Raw genomic sequence first — 14,403 nt, 5'->3', positions numbered from 1 at the left:
TAATATTTAATTGATAATAGTCAATTAATCGGTTATTTGAATCAAATAAATTTTTTTTTCAGTGTAATGAGTAGTAATTGATAATTAATCATTTTTCTTATGACTTTGAGAATTTGGATTTAAAATAGTTGTAATGGAGAGGGAAATAATTTTTCTGAAAATAAAAAAAATTATGTAGCTTATTAAAAGTAGGGAAATAAAGAAAAATAGGTAAATATCGACAAGTTCAGCTTTCCAAAAGGGCATGTCCATTGATGGTGATCTTAGAGAATTTGCACCATTTCTTATAATATATTCTACCCAAAAAACTGCGGTGTCTGTTGCACTCATTGGACGTTCTCGAAAAAGTGTTGATTCACGTTTGGCAGATTCACTGAAATAATTAAATTTTAAAAATAATTTAGAATTTTTTTAAAATTATATTTATTATTATATTTTGGTATTTTTATCTTCTTGTATTTTTGTGTTTTGGTATTTTTCTATTTTTGGTATTTTTATAATTTTGTATTTTTGTGTTTTTGGTATTTTTATATTCTTGTATTTTTGGTATTTTTGGTACTTTTATATTCTTGTATTTTTCTATTTTTGGTATTTTCATGTTTTTTTATTTTTCTATTTTTGGTATTTTTATATTTTTGTATTCTTGTAATTTTGGTATTTTTATATTTTTGTATTTTCTTATTTTTGTTATCTTGTATTTTTGTATTATTTTATTTTTGTATTTTTCTTTTTTTAAATTTATATATTAACGTACCGATACTTTGGATCATAAAGAACAGCATTTAAAGCTTTAGTCAACGATTTTTCGGTTATATTTTCATAATTCATTTCGTAAGTCACATTTTTGTCACTAAGAATGCGAATATTGTACGGTTGATCGGCAAATAATGGAAAACCAATCATTGGCACTGCAAAATATAAACCTTCTTGGACACTATTAATTCCGCCATGAGTTATAAAAACTTTGGTATTTTTGTGCTCTAGAGAAAGAGAAAATAAGATAATTTTTTTATTTTTTATTTATCAACAAAAATAAAAATAAATATTTTCATCTCACTTAATACTGGAATCTGTGGAATCCAAGACATTGTCAGGACATTTTTCGGCAGACCCGGAGGAAGTTTTCCTCTATTAACAATTTTCATGAGCACGCGAATTGGTGCCAATTTGGCGAAAGATGCATATAAATTCTGTATAATTTCTCTTGAAAGATCTTCAATAATAATCATCGAACCAAGAGTGAAGAAGACCACGCCATCTTTACTGTCGTCCATCCAAATCTTTAGTTCCTATTTTGGGAAAATTATTAGAATTAAATGTCTATTTTTTAAAATCAAAACAAAATTTTAAGTTCCAAAGAAGATGATTTAGAAGAAGAAAACCATCCAAATCTTTAGGTACTATTTTTGGTAAATTAAATTATTTTTTCGTTTTGAATGTGTACATCGTACAAAATTCAAAAAATAAAAATTCAAAATAAAATTTGAAGAAGAAAGAACGAAAGAAAGACATTTTAGAAGGAATCATACCGGTGTCATTTTTGTATCGCTGAGTTCAATCTGGATGCCAGCAACTTGTACAATTGCTGGTGACAATGGTCTTATGCCGAAAAAACTATGATAGCCATTAACCAAAAGAAGAGAAATACTCTTTTCAATTTCCCTAACAGATGGTATAGTGGGATTCAAATATTTTCTCATGGCCAATGTTTGTTCTTCTTCTGTATACTCGAAATATTCATAATTGTAATAGTGAGTGAAAAAATGATTTTTCACCCGTTCCCAAAAGGTTTTCACCTGGAAAACTGAAGCTACCCAATTAGTTGCATATGCATTGGACATTGGGTTTCCCAGTATATCGTCGAACCATAAAAATTCATTCAATGCCGACACTATAATTACTGGAATTTTCAAAATATGTCCAATACCAATGTAGCAATTTATTGCAAATGCCTAAAAGAGGAAAAAAAAGAAAAGGAGAAAGTTAAAATTTTTTTCAAATTTGGAATGATTTAAGGAAATTAACAAAAAACATTTGCAATTGCAGACTTCACTGCGAGAAAACAATATATTTGAATCAAACATAATTATCTTTAAAAAAATATTTAAAACAAAATTTTTTTAAATAATTAAATCAAAAATTATTTTTGAATTAAACATAATAATTTTGATTATATAAAAATTACGTTTAATTCAATTATAAAATATGTTTAATTCAAACATTTTTTTTGTTGACTACTTATTTTTGGATTAAAACAAATTTTATTCTCAGTGATTGCACTCGATAATTAATTTTAGAAAGTAGTTTTAAGACTAAAAAATAAGTAACAAGTAAAATAATAAAGTAAAGTAACAGTAAGGTGAAAAGAAGCTATCGAAAAATAAAGTTTGGCGATTAAGAAAACTTATTTTATTCGATTCAAAAAAATTTGATTCAGTATTTTCCTGACTTTTTCCTGATTTTCATAAGAAATATTCACTTTCTTTCTTATCCTGATAATTAACTTCAATTCTAAATTTTTCTAAACATTAATTATTTTACAAATTTTCAATTAGAATTCTTCAAAAATACAATTATATTTAAAAACAATTTTTAAAACTGTAAAAAAAAAATTCTTTATGAAATCAATTTTACTTTAATTAAAATTCAGAATTTTTAATATCTTAAAATTTTATACAGGAATTCAACTATTTCCAAAAAGTTCAGTTATAATTTTTCAAAAAGCTAATTTATTTTATAATTTCTAAATTAAATTATTAAAAACTTGAATTAACTATTGTTAAATAAGTATTTAACTTTTAAATACTTTTTTATTTTTCCACAGAAATTAAGATTTCTAATAATTACAACTGTAATTCATCCAAAATTCAATTATTTTTTTTTTTTTGAATTTTCAAATAAAATTATTTAAAACTTTAATAATTATTTGGGGAAATAAAAAATTAATAATTTTTTAAATAAAAATTTAAATATTATTACAGTTTAATGACAATTAAAATATTCAAAAATTACAATTTAAAATTTTTCTTGAAAATTAATTATTTCTAAAAATTTATACAATTAATTGTTTGTTGAAAGTTTTACGGGAATTCAATATATAAATAATAAATGTTTGATTCAGTAATTAATTATTTCTTAAAATTAAATTATAAAGAATTTTATGCCAATTTAAAAAATTTTTTAAAATAATTCAATAATTTTAATAAAAAATTTCAGAAAATTCAATTAAAATTATATTAAAAATAATTGAAATCCTGCAAAGAATTTTTTTGTTTATGAAAATAATTAAATTCTTACTACGAATTTTTTTAGATTATTTAAAAATAATTTATGTAATTGTTTTGAAGAATTTCTTTCAATTTTTTTGAAATAATAGTTTCTTTTTAATAATTTTAATGGGAAATTCTGAAAGTAATATTGAATTTTATGAAGAAGTTCTGTTAAGTTTTAAAAATATAATCAATTTCGTTAATAAATTTAATTAATAATTTTATTGGAAAATTTTATTAAAGTTATTCGGAGAAAATTAAATCCTTTTCATGAATTTTTTTATAGTTTTTGAAAATAATGTCTATTTTTAATAATTCTATTTGAAAATTAAAAATAATTGATTTTTACCACGAATTTGTTTCAACTTTTTAAAATTATTGTAATTAAAAATTTTATTATTGAATTTTATTACAATTTTTGAAAATAACTAAGAATTATAATAAATTTTTTAAGAATAATTGCATTTTTCGCGTATTTAATTTCAAATCGTATTAAAAAAAATTGAAATTTTTTGAAGAATTTTTTATTTATGAAAGTAATGGAATTCTTGTAAAGAATTTTTAAAAATTTTGTTTAAATAATTTAATTTCCTTAAGAAATTTTTAATTAAATAGTTTGAGAAAAATTAAATTCTTTTCAGAAAATTAATTGCAATTGTATTGAATATAGACGAATTGTTATAAACAAATTTCATAAAAATTATTAAAAATAATTGATTTTATTCAGAGAAATTTATATAAAAATTTGTTTAAATAGTTAATTTGTTTAAAAAAATTTTATGAAAATTCTATATCAAGTAATTGAATTAAAGAAAAACCAAAGAAAAAAGTATCCAAATAGCAAATCGAAAAAAAGTAGTAAAAATAGTAGGTTGTAGTAGGTAAGTGCGAAGTCTAAAATTATTTGAAATTAAACTAATTATTTTAATTTAGATTATAATTGAAGCGTTTTGTGCAGAAACCGCATAAGTCCATTTTTTCGAAAATCACTTTTTTATTGAAAATTTATCTTTAAATGAAGCTTTTCAATCTGGTAAAATATTACATAAGTGACTAAACTCTAAACCCTTAAAAAATAATTAAAATATCATTTTGTGCAGAAACAGCATAAGTCCATGATAAGTTTTATATTTATTTGTGATATTCTTGACGTATTTTAATAATTTATATTAAACAGTTTATATTATAAATAAAAAAACTCATGGGAAGCAAAAAGTGACAGTAGACATTACCTCTGTAATTAATAAATCATACGAACGATCCTTTGATGATTGTTTAATTAATTTCTGTAAAGCATCAAGTGCCATTAAATCGCAAAAATTATTGCCATAATGTTTTGTCACTGTTGGAATGAGATCACTTTTTTTGAAATCATTTATCATTTCTATTGTCCAATTATTTATTTGTGCCGGCATTGTTCCATCTAAATTGATAATTGTTCGATAATTTTTCGGCGGATTCTTCAAAACAAATTGTGAAACAACGTCAACTTGATGTCCCTTTAATGCCAAAGCTTTTGCCACACTTTCCAACATGTTATTGTGACTTTTTCCAGTAAATGGGGAAATTGACAATATTTTATATCCATCACCCAGGGTTAAAGAGAAAAAAAAGTAAAAATAAATTACGAAAAACATTTTTTTCGACACAATAAAAAAATTGACTTCTTGTCTACTTTTTTTAAACTGATTTTTTTAACTTTAATTGTAAATTTCTTCTTATCTTAAGAATTTTCTAAAAATTATAATTATAAATGTTAATTAGTTTTGCATATGTAAATTAAATGTAAGCCACTTGACAAGGTCTTTTTACTTTCGAAACAAATTTATTCTCTTTTTCTTTCATATTTTTTATTCTTTTTCTATTATTTTCTCTTTCTCCAAAATAATGAATAATTGCTCTTTCTCTAAAACTATTATTTAACTTAAATGTTTTCTCAAATAAAATTTTTTAAATAAATACTTGTTCAATTCGGTTTGTTCGTAACGAGAAATATAAATACCTAAATGAAGATTAATCATCTTTCCCGTTGTTTTTCGAAGAATTGGAATTAAATTTTTTTTTAATAGGCAAATTTTTTTTTAGAATGAAAAAAGCGGTGTAGCTTATTAAGAGAAGTGATGTGACGAAAAGTAGATAGACGTCGACAAGTTCATCTTTCCAAAAGGGCATGTCCATTGATGGTGATCTTAGAGAGTTTGCACCATTTCTTATAATATATTCTACCCAAAAAACTGCTGTGTCTGTTGCAGTCATTGGATTCACGTTTTGCAGCATTTCTAAATTAATCATTTTCAGAAATTTACAAATTAAATTCACAGGGCTCGAACTAAGTTCGTAAATTTCGTACAGGTCCGTAAATTTGCTTGAAGTCCGTAAAAGACCATTTTTTTAAAAAAGGTCCGTAAAGTCTATAATTTTATTGAAAAAGGACGAAAAGTTCATAAATTGTACGATATTTTAATAATGTTTTATGAAAATTGCAACATTTACTGAAACGAGTCATAAGTATTATTAAAAAATTATTGTTCTTATTTACCAAATTTTTCCAAAATGCACCTAGAAAGTTGCAGTTTTTTCCTAATTTTGCTATTTACTAAACTCGGTATGATTACAGATTACAATTTATAAACAAGTTATTAATTTGTTTAAAAATTGTTTAAATAATAATTCAATTTTTATTTTTTACCTGTAATAATATACAATTTAGTAAATTGCAAAATTAGGAAAAAACTGCAACTTTCTAGGTGCATTTTGGAAAAAGTTGGTAAATAACAACAATAATTTGTTTAAAAATTGTTTAAACAATAGTTCAATTTTTATTCTTTATCCTAGCATTGGTTTGACAATATCAGATCCACTAAGTATTTGATTGTTTAATGATACCCCGCAAGTCTCTGCACCGCCATCAAATAAAAGTCTCATATTGTCAGGTTTATTGGGATTTACTACTCCAAAGTGTGGCAAATTATCTTTTTTGCACAGCCTGTTTTTTACAGCTTCTCAACCTCTTGTATATATTTTATTTCATAATCAGGAGTTTTGTCCATTTTTTCAATTGATCTTAGTCGTTGAAACGCATACTTTTTATTACAGGGCATTTTTACATTGTCACACTTCCATAATTCTCCAGTCTCCCATCTGTCTCCCATCCAGTCTCCCATCGTCAGCAGCTGGGCAACACTTTCATCTTCAATATTCCGTTTATTTTTTGTAGTAACTCCTAATGCTTGTATATTATAGCTTCGTTTAATTATTGAAGTTAACTCCCTGTCTCTCTCCCTTCTTGATCAATATCACAAGTTTTCGATTTTATTGTCATAGTGGCGTTCATTTTTCTTTTAATTTTTGCGCACATATTATCGAAATTTGGATTTTTATTTCCGATCGCGATAAAAACATTGTTTGCATTTCCTATCATGGTTTTATTAATGTCATTGCCCAACAAAATTTTCTCGTTTTATTCTAGATGATTTTTTAGAATTTAAAATATCTTTTTTTTAAATTTTCTTCTTCTACGTCAAACAATATTCTTTTGTATTTTAAAATTGCTTGTACTTTTGAATTATCTATTAGTTTGGTGATTCCTAATTCTTTTCTTAAATTTTCCTGCAATTTTACCTCACTACTGTTAAATTCATTTAAATTTTTCGTGTTTCCTGACAACTCGTAATACTCTTTGTTTTTCAACTTGACAATTTCATGTACATTTTGATTTGTATTCATGATGATTGCAGTAATAGGATATTTAATACCTAAATCGATTCTTATTATTTTTTCAAATTCTGTATGCCAATTCGGAGTTTTGCACGTTTCGTTTTTCTGAAAATTTCGTTTAACAAAGGTAAAAACCGTTGGACGAGTCCATTTTTTAACAACTTTTGGCTTTTCTGTCTCTCTTTTCCCATGCTGTTATTTCCGCTGCATTTTCGAGTATATCTTCGGGTTTTGTGGTAATATTGCTGACGTATTCCCAGTGGTCGTTCTTGACCAGGATTGCCTCGATTTGAATTCTCCATGTATCGTAATTGTCTTCGCACAATTTTTCCATTTGGATTGACGACACTGACGCCATTTCGAATGTTCACGTACGATTTCTCAGACACACACACTGACCAACTGCAAAGGGCTCAATGATGAATTTGACACTTGTTGCGAGTATTGAGAATGATTTTCCATTGATTCTTGTGATCCTCTTGTTTGCGATTGTAGTTGCAGTGTTTTATGACGTATTGTCGGATTTTCAATAATATTTAATGGAGGCCTTTTAAAATTTTTCTTCATATTGGTGGATGACGATGGATTTCCCTTTAATATTATTGAGCAAACAGATTATTTCACTTTTAAATATTGTTTCTTTTTTTAAAAAATTATATTATTTTTTCTTTAACAAAGGAAAAAACCATTGGAGGAGTTTATTTTTTAACAACTTTTGGCTTTTTTGTCTCTCTTTTCCCATGCTGTTATTTCCGCTGCATTTTCGGGTATATCTTCGGGTTTTGTGGTTATACCGCTGACGTATTCCCAGTTGTCGTTCTTGACCAGAATTGCCTCGATTTGAATTCTTCATGTATCGTAATTGTCTTTGCACAATTGTTCCATTTGGACTGACGACACTGACGCCATTTCGAATGTTCACGTACGATTTCTCAGACACACACACACTGACCAACTGCAAAGGATACAATGACGAATTTGAGATTAACTATCTCGCGTCTATAGTTTTGTTTCGATTTCGGCCGAACTTTTTCAATTCACTTCAGTAAAACTGCAGTAATAGGGGCCTGGGCACATAACCTATTGGTTATGACAATGTTTTATTGCAAGTGTTTACGAATTTAATTACATTCTTTTTCATTGTCAATCATTTTGAAACTGTGTAACGTTGAATAATTTTAAATATCTACCAAATTAATTTCTTTTTTTTAACGACACAAATAAAGAATTACGAAATACAATCTATCAATTGGAAAAGTGTGGACTTTGTTTACTTTAAACAAGTATGCATCAAATTAAATATTTACAATTTTCCAATTTTATAATATTTTTACGAGGCTTCCATTTCCTCGCGATTCTCTCTAATCGTCTCGTCATCTACTTCCGAGTATACGGGGCTGAATGCGGAACTCCCGCTGCTGCTACTTAAGACACTCTGTAGACTATTTCTACTTCCTCTTCTTGTTCTGTCCACGATGATTTGTGGAACCTTCAGTGCGGCGTTGCCCTCCTGCATCCACGGGCCACCGGCCATTGTCCCTAAGCTAGGCGCTTGACAATTGGAACCGGTGAGGGATTTAACTAAAGTATTACCCTGCAGGTATTTCTGTTTTTGACGGTCGCTCATCATGTTCGTTTCTTTCTGTTCGGTTGTCCTTTAGGGAAAAGCCCCGCCACCACGGCAAGGTCTACCAAACATATCCAAGATGCCAGTCGTGTCTGGCAGCGAACCCACTTCTCCCAGCACATCAAAGATATAAATGATGTCTGGCAGTGGACCCACTTTTCCCAGCCCATCAAAGAAATCAATGATGTTCGGCAGTGGATCCACTTCTCCCAGCACATCAAAGAAATCAATGACATTTGGCAGAGGACATGCTTCTCCCAGCACATCAAAGACATCGATGATGTTGAAGTTTTTTTCAATTTTATAATATTTTTACGAAATACAATCTATCAATTGGAAAAGTGTGGACTTTGTTTACTTTAAACTAGTATGCATCAAATTAAATATTTACAATTTTAAATCGTTGAAGTTTTTTTTAATTTTATAATATTTTTACGAGGCTTCCGTTTCCGGTACCGTTTCGGTATACACGCGTTTGAAAAGAGTTAAGAGTTTTTTTTGAGAAATTTTGAAGGTTTTAAAAAAGGGTGGGTAGGGTAGAGTGTTGAGGTTGAAGTGCTTGAAGTGAGAGAGAGGAGAGAGACAGTGGAAAATTTTGAGCATTTGAGTGATAATATAGATTTCTGGAATGGCTGAGTTTGACTCAAGTAGTGTATGCGAGAATGAGAAAAAGGCGCGAGTATTTGAAAGGGGAATAGGAAAGAATGGAAAAAATGATGACGTGTGAAGATTGCATGGATTTGTTAGAATTAGTATGGATGTTGAAGGATGCGATGGATGAAGGAGCTAAGAGAGTGAAGGGAAATTAAATATTTACACTTTTAAATCGTTGAATTTTTTTCAATTTTCTAATATTTTTAACATCAAATTGAATGTTTACAAATTTAATTACATTCTTTTTCACTGTCAATCGTTTTGGAACTGTGTAACGCTTTCGGGTTTTCCCTACGGCATTGTCGCCGCTCGGGACAATAGGGGTTCAGGCCCCTCTAAATGTTTCATTTTTCAGCTTAGGATGTTTGTGTAAGTTGCTTTACCTTTGCAAGTAATGTTTGCAAACTAATTTAAAACAGATTACTGATAATTTACTAGATCCAGTTTCTATTCTTATAGCATATCCTGGTGAAAATGGGAGATTTTTGGTTTGAATTTTAAGCCTTATCTTTGAAGCGATTTTATTTTCTAAATTCTGTTATTTTTTGTAAAGTAAAGTATTATAGTTTATTTATTGCGACGCAACAGTGTTCATTAATTATTACTTTTCTATAGTATCTAGAAATAGTTTCTAGTTTCTATAATCGAATTGGATTTGATGTGTTTAAAATGTATGCTATGATTTCTTGATTTTGCAATAATAACCGGCATCCACCAAACCGATATTTGCAATATTTTTAGCCGCATTTTCGTCTATGTTGCACTTGTTATCGCAAGAAATACATTGAAAATATCTGTTAGGATGTTTGCCGAATATTATTTTATTACAGTAGAACGTCTCTAATTTCAAAGTCCTATAATTTCAACTTTCCCCTACTGTAGCTCCCCACCATTCAGCCGTGTCGTGACGTCGGCAAACAGTTTTTAATGGCGGTCCAGTATATGTACATAATTTAAACTAGCCCGCGTTTTACGTCATGCGCAGAAACCTACTGCGCAACCATTTCCCCTATCGCGCAAAAAGTGAATAATTTCAAGTCCCCCCAAAATGTTGAAATTATAGACGTTTCACTGTACTACCACAGTCATTTAAGACTTTAGTTGTGTTGTAATTGTCAACTAATTGAATTTTAATATTTTTATTTAATTCCTTTGATTTTTCGCCGAGTAAAATTGAAATTAAATTTAAATTGTATTCATGGTATTTCTTATACAAAACTTGTATATTATCTTTATTTAGTCTCCCTGCTCACGCAGGGTTCGATACTCCCTAATACATTTCCTCTACTTAAAACTAAAATACATTTTCACTTACAACTAAACTTAATACGTTATACTTATATTTAATAATACGCAATCCGCCAGTGCACCGAGTTTCCGTTTTTCGTTCCATTTGCCCTTTTAGGCTTCGTCAAAATTTAAAAACTAACTTTACAATCTACTTTTTCTTTCTAAGCATTACTGCTTTACCCCAACACAAGAAACCCCTCCCTTTATCGGCCCTAATACATTCTCTCTTTTCTCATTCCTTCCAAGCTTTCTATCCATCTTTCCCCTTTTCCATTTTCATTCAAAATCCACTTCACTTTTTTATCCCTCATCCCTCCATCCACCCCTCTTACTTCCATTTCTCCTATACATCCCTCCAAAACATACTTCCAATCTTCTACCTGAAATCCATACATCCTACACATTTTCTCTTCATCATCCATCCAATACCTACACTCTCTCACTCCTTCACCCATTCTAAATCTACATTATCCAAAGTTGTAATTTTATTTTCGATCGCGATTAAAATATTGTTTTCCTTTCCTATTGATTTTTTATTTACAAAATTATTGCAAAAACATGATTCTTTGAAATTAAAAATGTTTCTTTTCTTTCTTTTTAATTGGTTTCAAATTCATTGAAATTTTTCTTCTTTTTTCTCGACAATTTGTGGTATTCTTTGTTTTCTTCCAATTTGATAAATTCATGTACATTTTGATTGGTATTCATATTGCTTGCAGTAATAGGATACTTCATACCTAAATCGATTCCTATTATTTTTTCAAAATCTGTATGCCAATTTGAAGTTTTGCACGTTTCGTTTTTCTGGCAAAAACATCAAATTGAATGTTTACGAATTTAATTACATTCTTTTTCAATGTCAATCATTTTGAAACTGTGTAACGTTGAATAATTTAAAATATTTACATAATTAATTTCTTTGTTTTTTTATTGTTTATACTCCTGCCCTATTGGCCTTGCGCATTACGCACTTCGACAAGAGTCCCCGAGAAATACTTTTTTGGTTTAAGCATAACCATTATACACATGAAATTTTCAATATATTAACCTAATTTTGCGTCTACAGCCGACTTTATTAGGAGTACTCGCATTCGCCTGGACCACCCCTCAATGAATTTTCTCGCCAGAGAAGAGGGAAACTGTAGAAAACCTCTCCTGATTACAACATTTTCATTGTTTTTTAACGACACAAATAAAGAATTACGAAATACAATCTATCAATTGAAAAAGTGTGGACTTTATTTACTTTAAACAAGTATGCATCAAATTAAATATTTACAATTTTAAATCGTTGAAGTTTTTTCAATTTTATAATATTTTTACGACGCTTCCGTTTCCGGTACCGATTCGGTGTACACGCGTTTGGAAAGAGTTAAGAGTTTTTTTTCAGAAATTTTGAAGGTTTTAAAATAGGGTGGGTAGGGTAGAGTGTTGAGTATGTAGTGTAGTTTGCGGTAGTGTAAAGGAAAGATATGTTTGCATAGAGTAGTGAATGTATGAGTGATAAAAAAGGTAAAAAAGAGAAGTGTGTTTTGTGAGGTTGAAGTGCTTGAAGTGAGAGAGAGAAGAGAGACAGTGGAAAATTTTGAGCATTTGAGTGTTAAGGTAGATTTCTGGAATGGCTGAGTTTGACTCAAGTAGTGTATGCAAGAATGAGAAAAAGGAGCGAGTATTTGAAAGGGGAATTGGAAAAAATGGAAAAAAATGACGTGTGAGGATTGCATGAATTTTTTAGAATTAGTATGAATGCTAAAGGATGCGACGAATGAAAGAGCTAAGAGAGTGAAGGGAAATTAAATATTTACACTTTTAAATCCAACGATTTAAAAGTGTAAATGCTTTATTTTTATTTTTTCAATTTTCTAATATTTTTAACATCAAATTGAATGTTTACGAATTTAATTAAATTCTTTTTCACTGTCGATCATTTTGAAACTGTGTAACGTTGAATAATTTTAAATATTTAAAAAATTAATTTCTTCTTTTTTTTTAAGGACACAAATAAAGAATTACGAAATACAATCTATGATTTGGAAAAGTGTGGACATTGTTTACTTTAAACAAGTATGTATCAAATTAAATATTTACAATTTTAAAACGTTGAAAATATTTTTAATTTTATAATATTTTTACGTAATAAAATCTATCAATTGAAAAAGTGTATACGATTCTTTGAATATGAAAAAAATAAATTTTTGTAAATTATTAAATTATTATTTATTTTTGGAAAAAATTAATTTCTTTTTTCTGACAATAATAAATTAAATATATTTAAATTATTATTCCACTTTTATTACAGTAACTAAATTATTTTTTTGCATTATCAATTTTTTTTCTCTTGTGCAATATGTATTTCATATCAATTGGTTGTTAAATAACAAACAAGACGTTTCCACAACTTGTCATCGAATTGAATGAATTTATTCCATAATGTTTTCAAATTTAAAGTTTTAGAATTGACATCGTTATCAATTTTCTCAAGTTCAGAACTGTATCTTTTGAAAAATTTTTGGATACCACTTGTTGAATACGAAAGACATAAATTTTCACATTTACATTGTGGAAATATATTATGAAAGGATTTTTCATCATTGTGTAATTCGCAAATTGACCCTAATCTACCGCGATCGAACTTTCTAATTAGTGCGCGAGTGTTACAAACCGCGAGTGTTTTTTTTTAACGTGAGAATCCGCAAGAAGAGGACAGTTAATTTTTAAGCGTCTCCTCACATGCACGATTAAGGGAGCGTTCAGACCTTCGCATGCAAAACTTGTGCATGCAGGTTGCCATAGTAGCGTTCAGGAGTTTGAACGAGTTTACTTCCGATAAGATTATGTGCTTTATTTTCGCAATTAACATCAAGGTGGAGAAGTGGCGATTCTTCTAAAGAATTGTAAAAACTTTCATAATCATGTTGTCTGAAAAATAGGTTTTATTAATTTTTATAAATTTTAAAAATTATATTTTAATAAAATATAATTTAATAAATAAATTATTAAAAAATAATTAACTTACAATTGAATTTTAACGATGTGAATGATATTTTGCATATCAAGACCATTTATAGGATTTTGTTGCATATTCATGGTGACTTTCTGGTGATCTTTCAAATTCGCTCTTTTACAATGATTTATAACAATTCGATTTAAATAGCTGTCTGCATCATCCCTTTCCAAGTTGAAAAGCCAACAAATAAACATTTGCGCTTGAAGATTAGTGATATTCTGTAACGATTTTGCTGTAGTTTTCGTAACCGTATAATAGCTGAAAAAATAGTATAATTTTATTATATTAAAATAATAATAATTGTAATAAATTTAATTATTATTAAAATATTTTACAATGTACTATCTCGTCGCATCACACCGGCCGCTGCTAATTCTTACGAGCGCTACCCCAAGCCTGAATTTTCGCGATCTTTGCCATAATCGGCTCAACACCTAGTTTCTATCTGTTTTCCGTGCAGCGAACTTACCTATTAAAAAATTGGGGCTTCACTCCGCGATTTACCTAAAACAATCTTGAAAGGAATTGAAGTCAAATGCTACATTATTTGTTAATTTGTAAATAATTTCTTAATCTCAATAGTTTCTCTAAGTGCTTTGCAAAATATTGCTCATTATAAGTTACGTCCGGCATGTTGTTTGTATTGATCACAACTGACAGCTAACTAATGTTTATAAACAAAAGAAAGTCGTTTGGTTGCCGTTGGTTACTTATCCCCTCCAATACGCTGTATTTTTCGTGAATATAAAAATTAACAATTGTTTCTCCTTGTTGTGACGTCACGAAACAAATATGGCTGACAGACAAAATATTTCCTCCAATTAAAATTAGAGGCGCGA

At 28.3% G+C, this 14,403-nt stretch overlaps 2 protein-coding genes across 9 annotated transcripts in view; one reads left to right on the top strand and one right to left on the bottom strand.

The window, feature by feature from the left end:
• The window catches only part of LOC122501958 (calcitonin receptor-like), a 314,998-nt gene that overhangs the window by 245,333 nt on the left and 55,262 nt on the right, over positions 1-14,403 (top strand). The gene's annotated exons all lie outside the window — the stretch shown is intronic.
• LOC122501956 (UDP-glucosyltransferase 2-like) lies at positions 38-4,944 on the bottom strand. The gene is made up of 5 exons (XM_043611757.1): positions 4,502-4,944; positions 1,530-1,952; positions 1,058-1,289; positions 755-980; positions 38-373 (listed from the first exon to the last, which is right to left on the bottom strand). Exons 1-5 carry the CDS (start codon positions 4,904-4,906, stop codon positions 85-87), a joined length of 1,575 nt encoding a protein of 524 aa, XP_043467692.1. The 5' UTR covers positions 4,907-4,944; the 3' UTR covers positions 38-84.

This window comes from Leptopilina heterotoma, unplaced genomic scaffold, assembly GCF_015476425.1.
Source record: "Leptopilina heterotoma isolate Lh14 unplaced genomic scaffold, ASM1547642v1 Lhet_219, whole genome shotgun sequence".
Taxonomy (NCBI): domain Eukaryota; kingdom Metazoa; phylum Arthropoda; class Insecta; order Hymenoptera; family Figitidae; genus Leptopilina; species Leptopilina heterotoma.
This window is presented reverse-complemented; position numbering and strand designations above follow the sequence as displayed.

Excerpts from the sequence above, each read along its gene's own strand:
- LOC122501956 (XM_043611757.1), bottom strand. The coding sequence starts at position 4,906 with ATGTTTTTCGTAATTTATTTTTACTTTTTTTTCTCTTTAACCCTGGGT. Across the intron at positions 1,953-4,501 it reads ATGATTTATTAATTACAGAG|GCATTTGCAATAAATTGCTA; the intron begins GTAATGTCTACT and ends TTCCTCTTTTAG. Across the intron at positions 374-754 it reads CTTTATGATCCAAAGTATCG|TGAATCTGCCAAACGTGAAT; the intron begins GTACGTTAATAT and ends TAATTATTTCAG.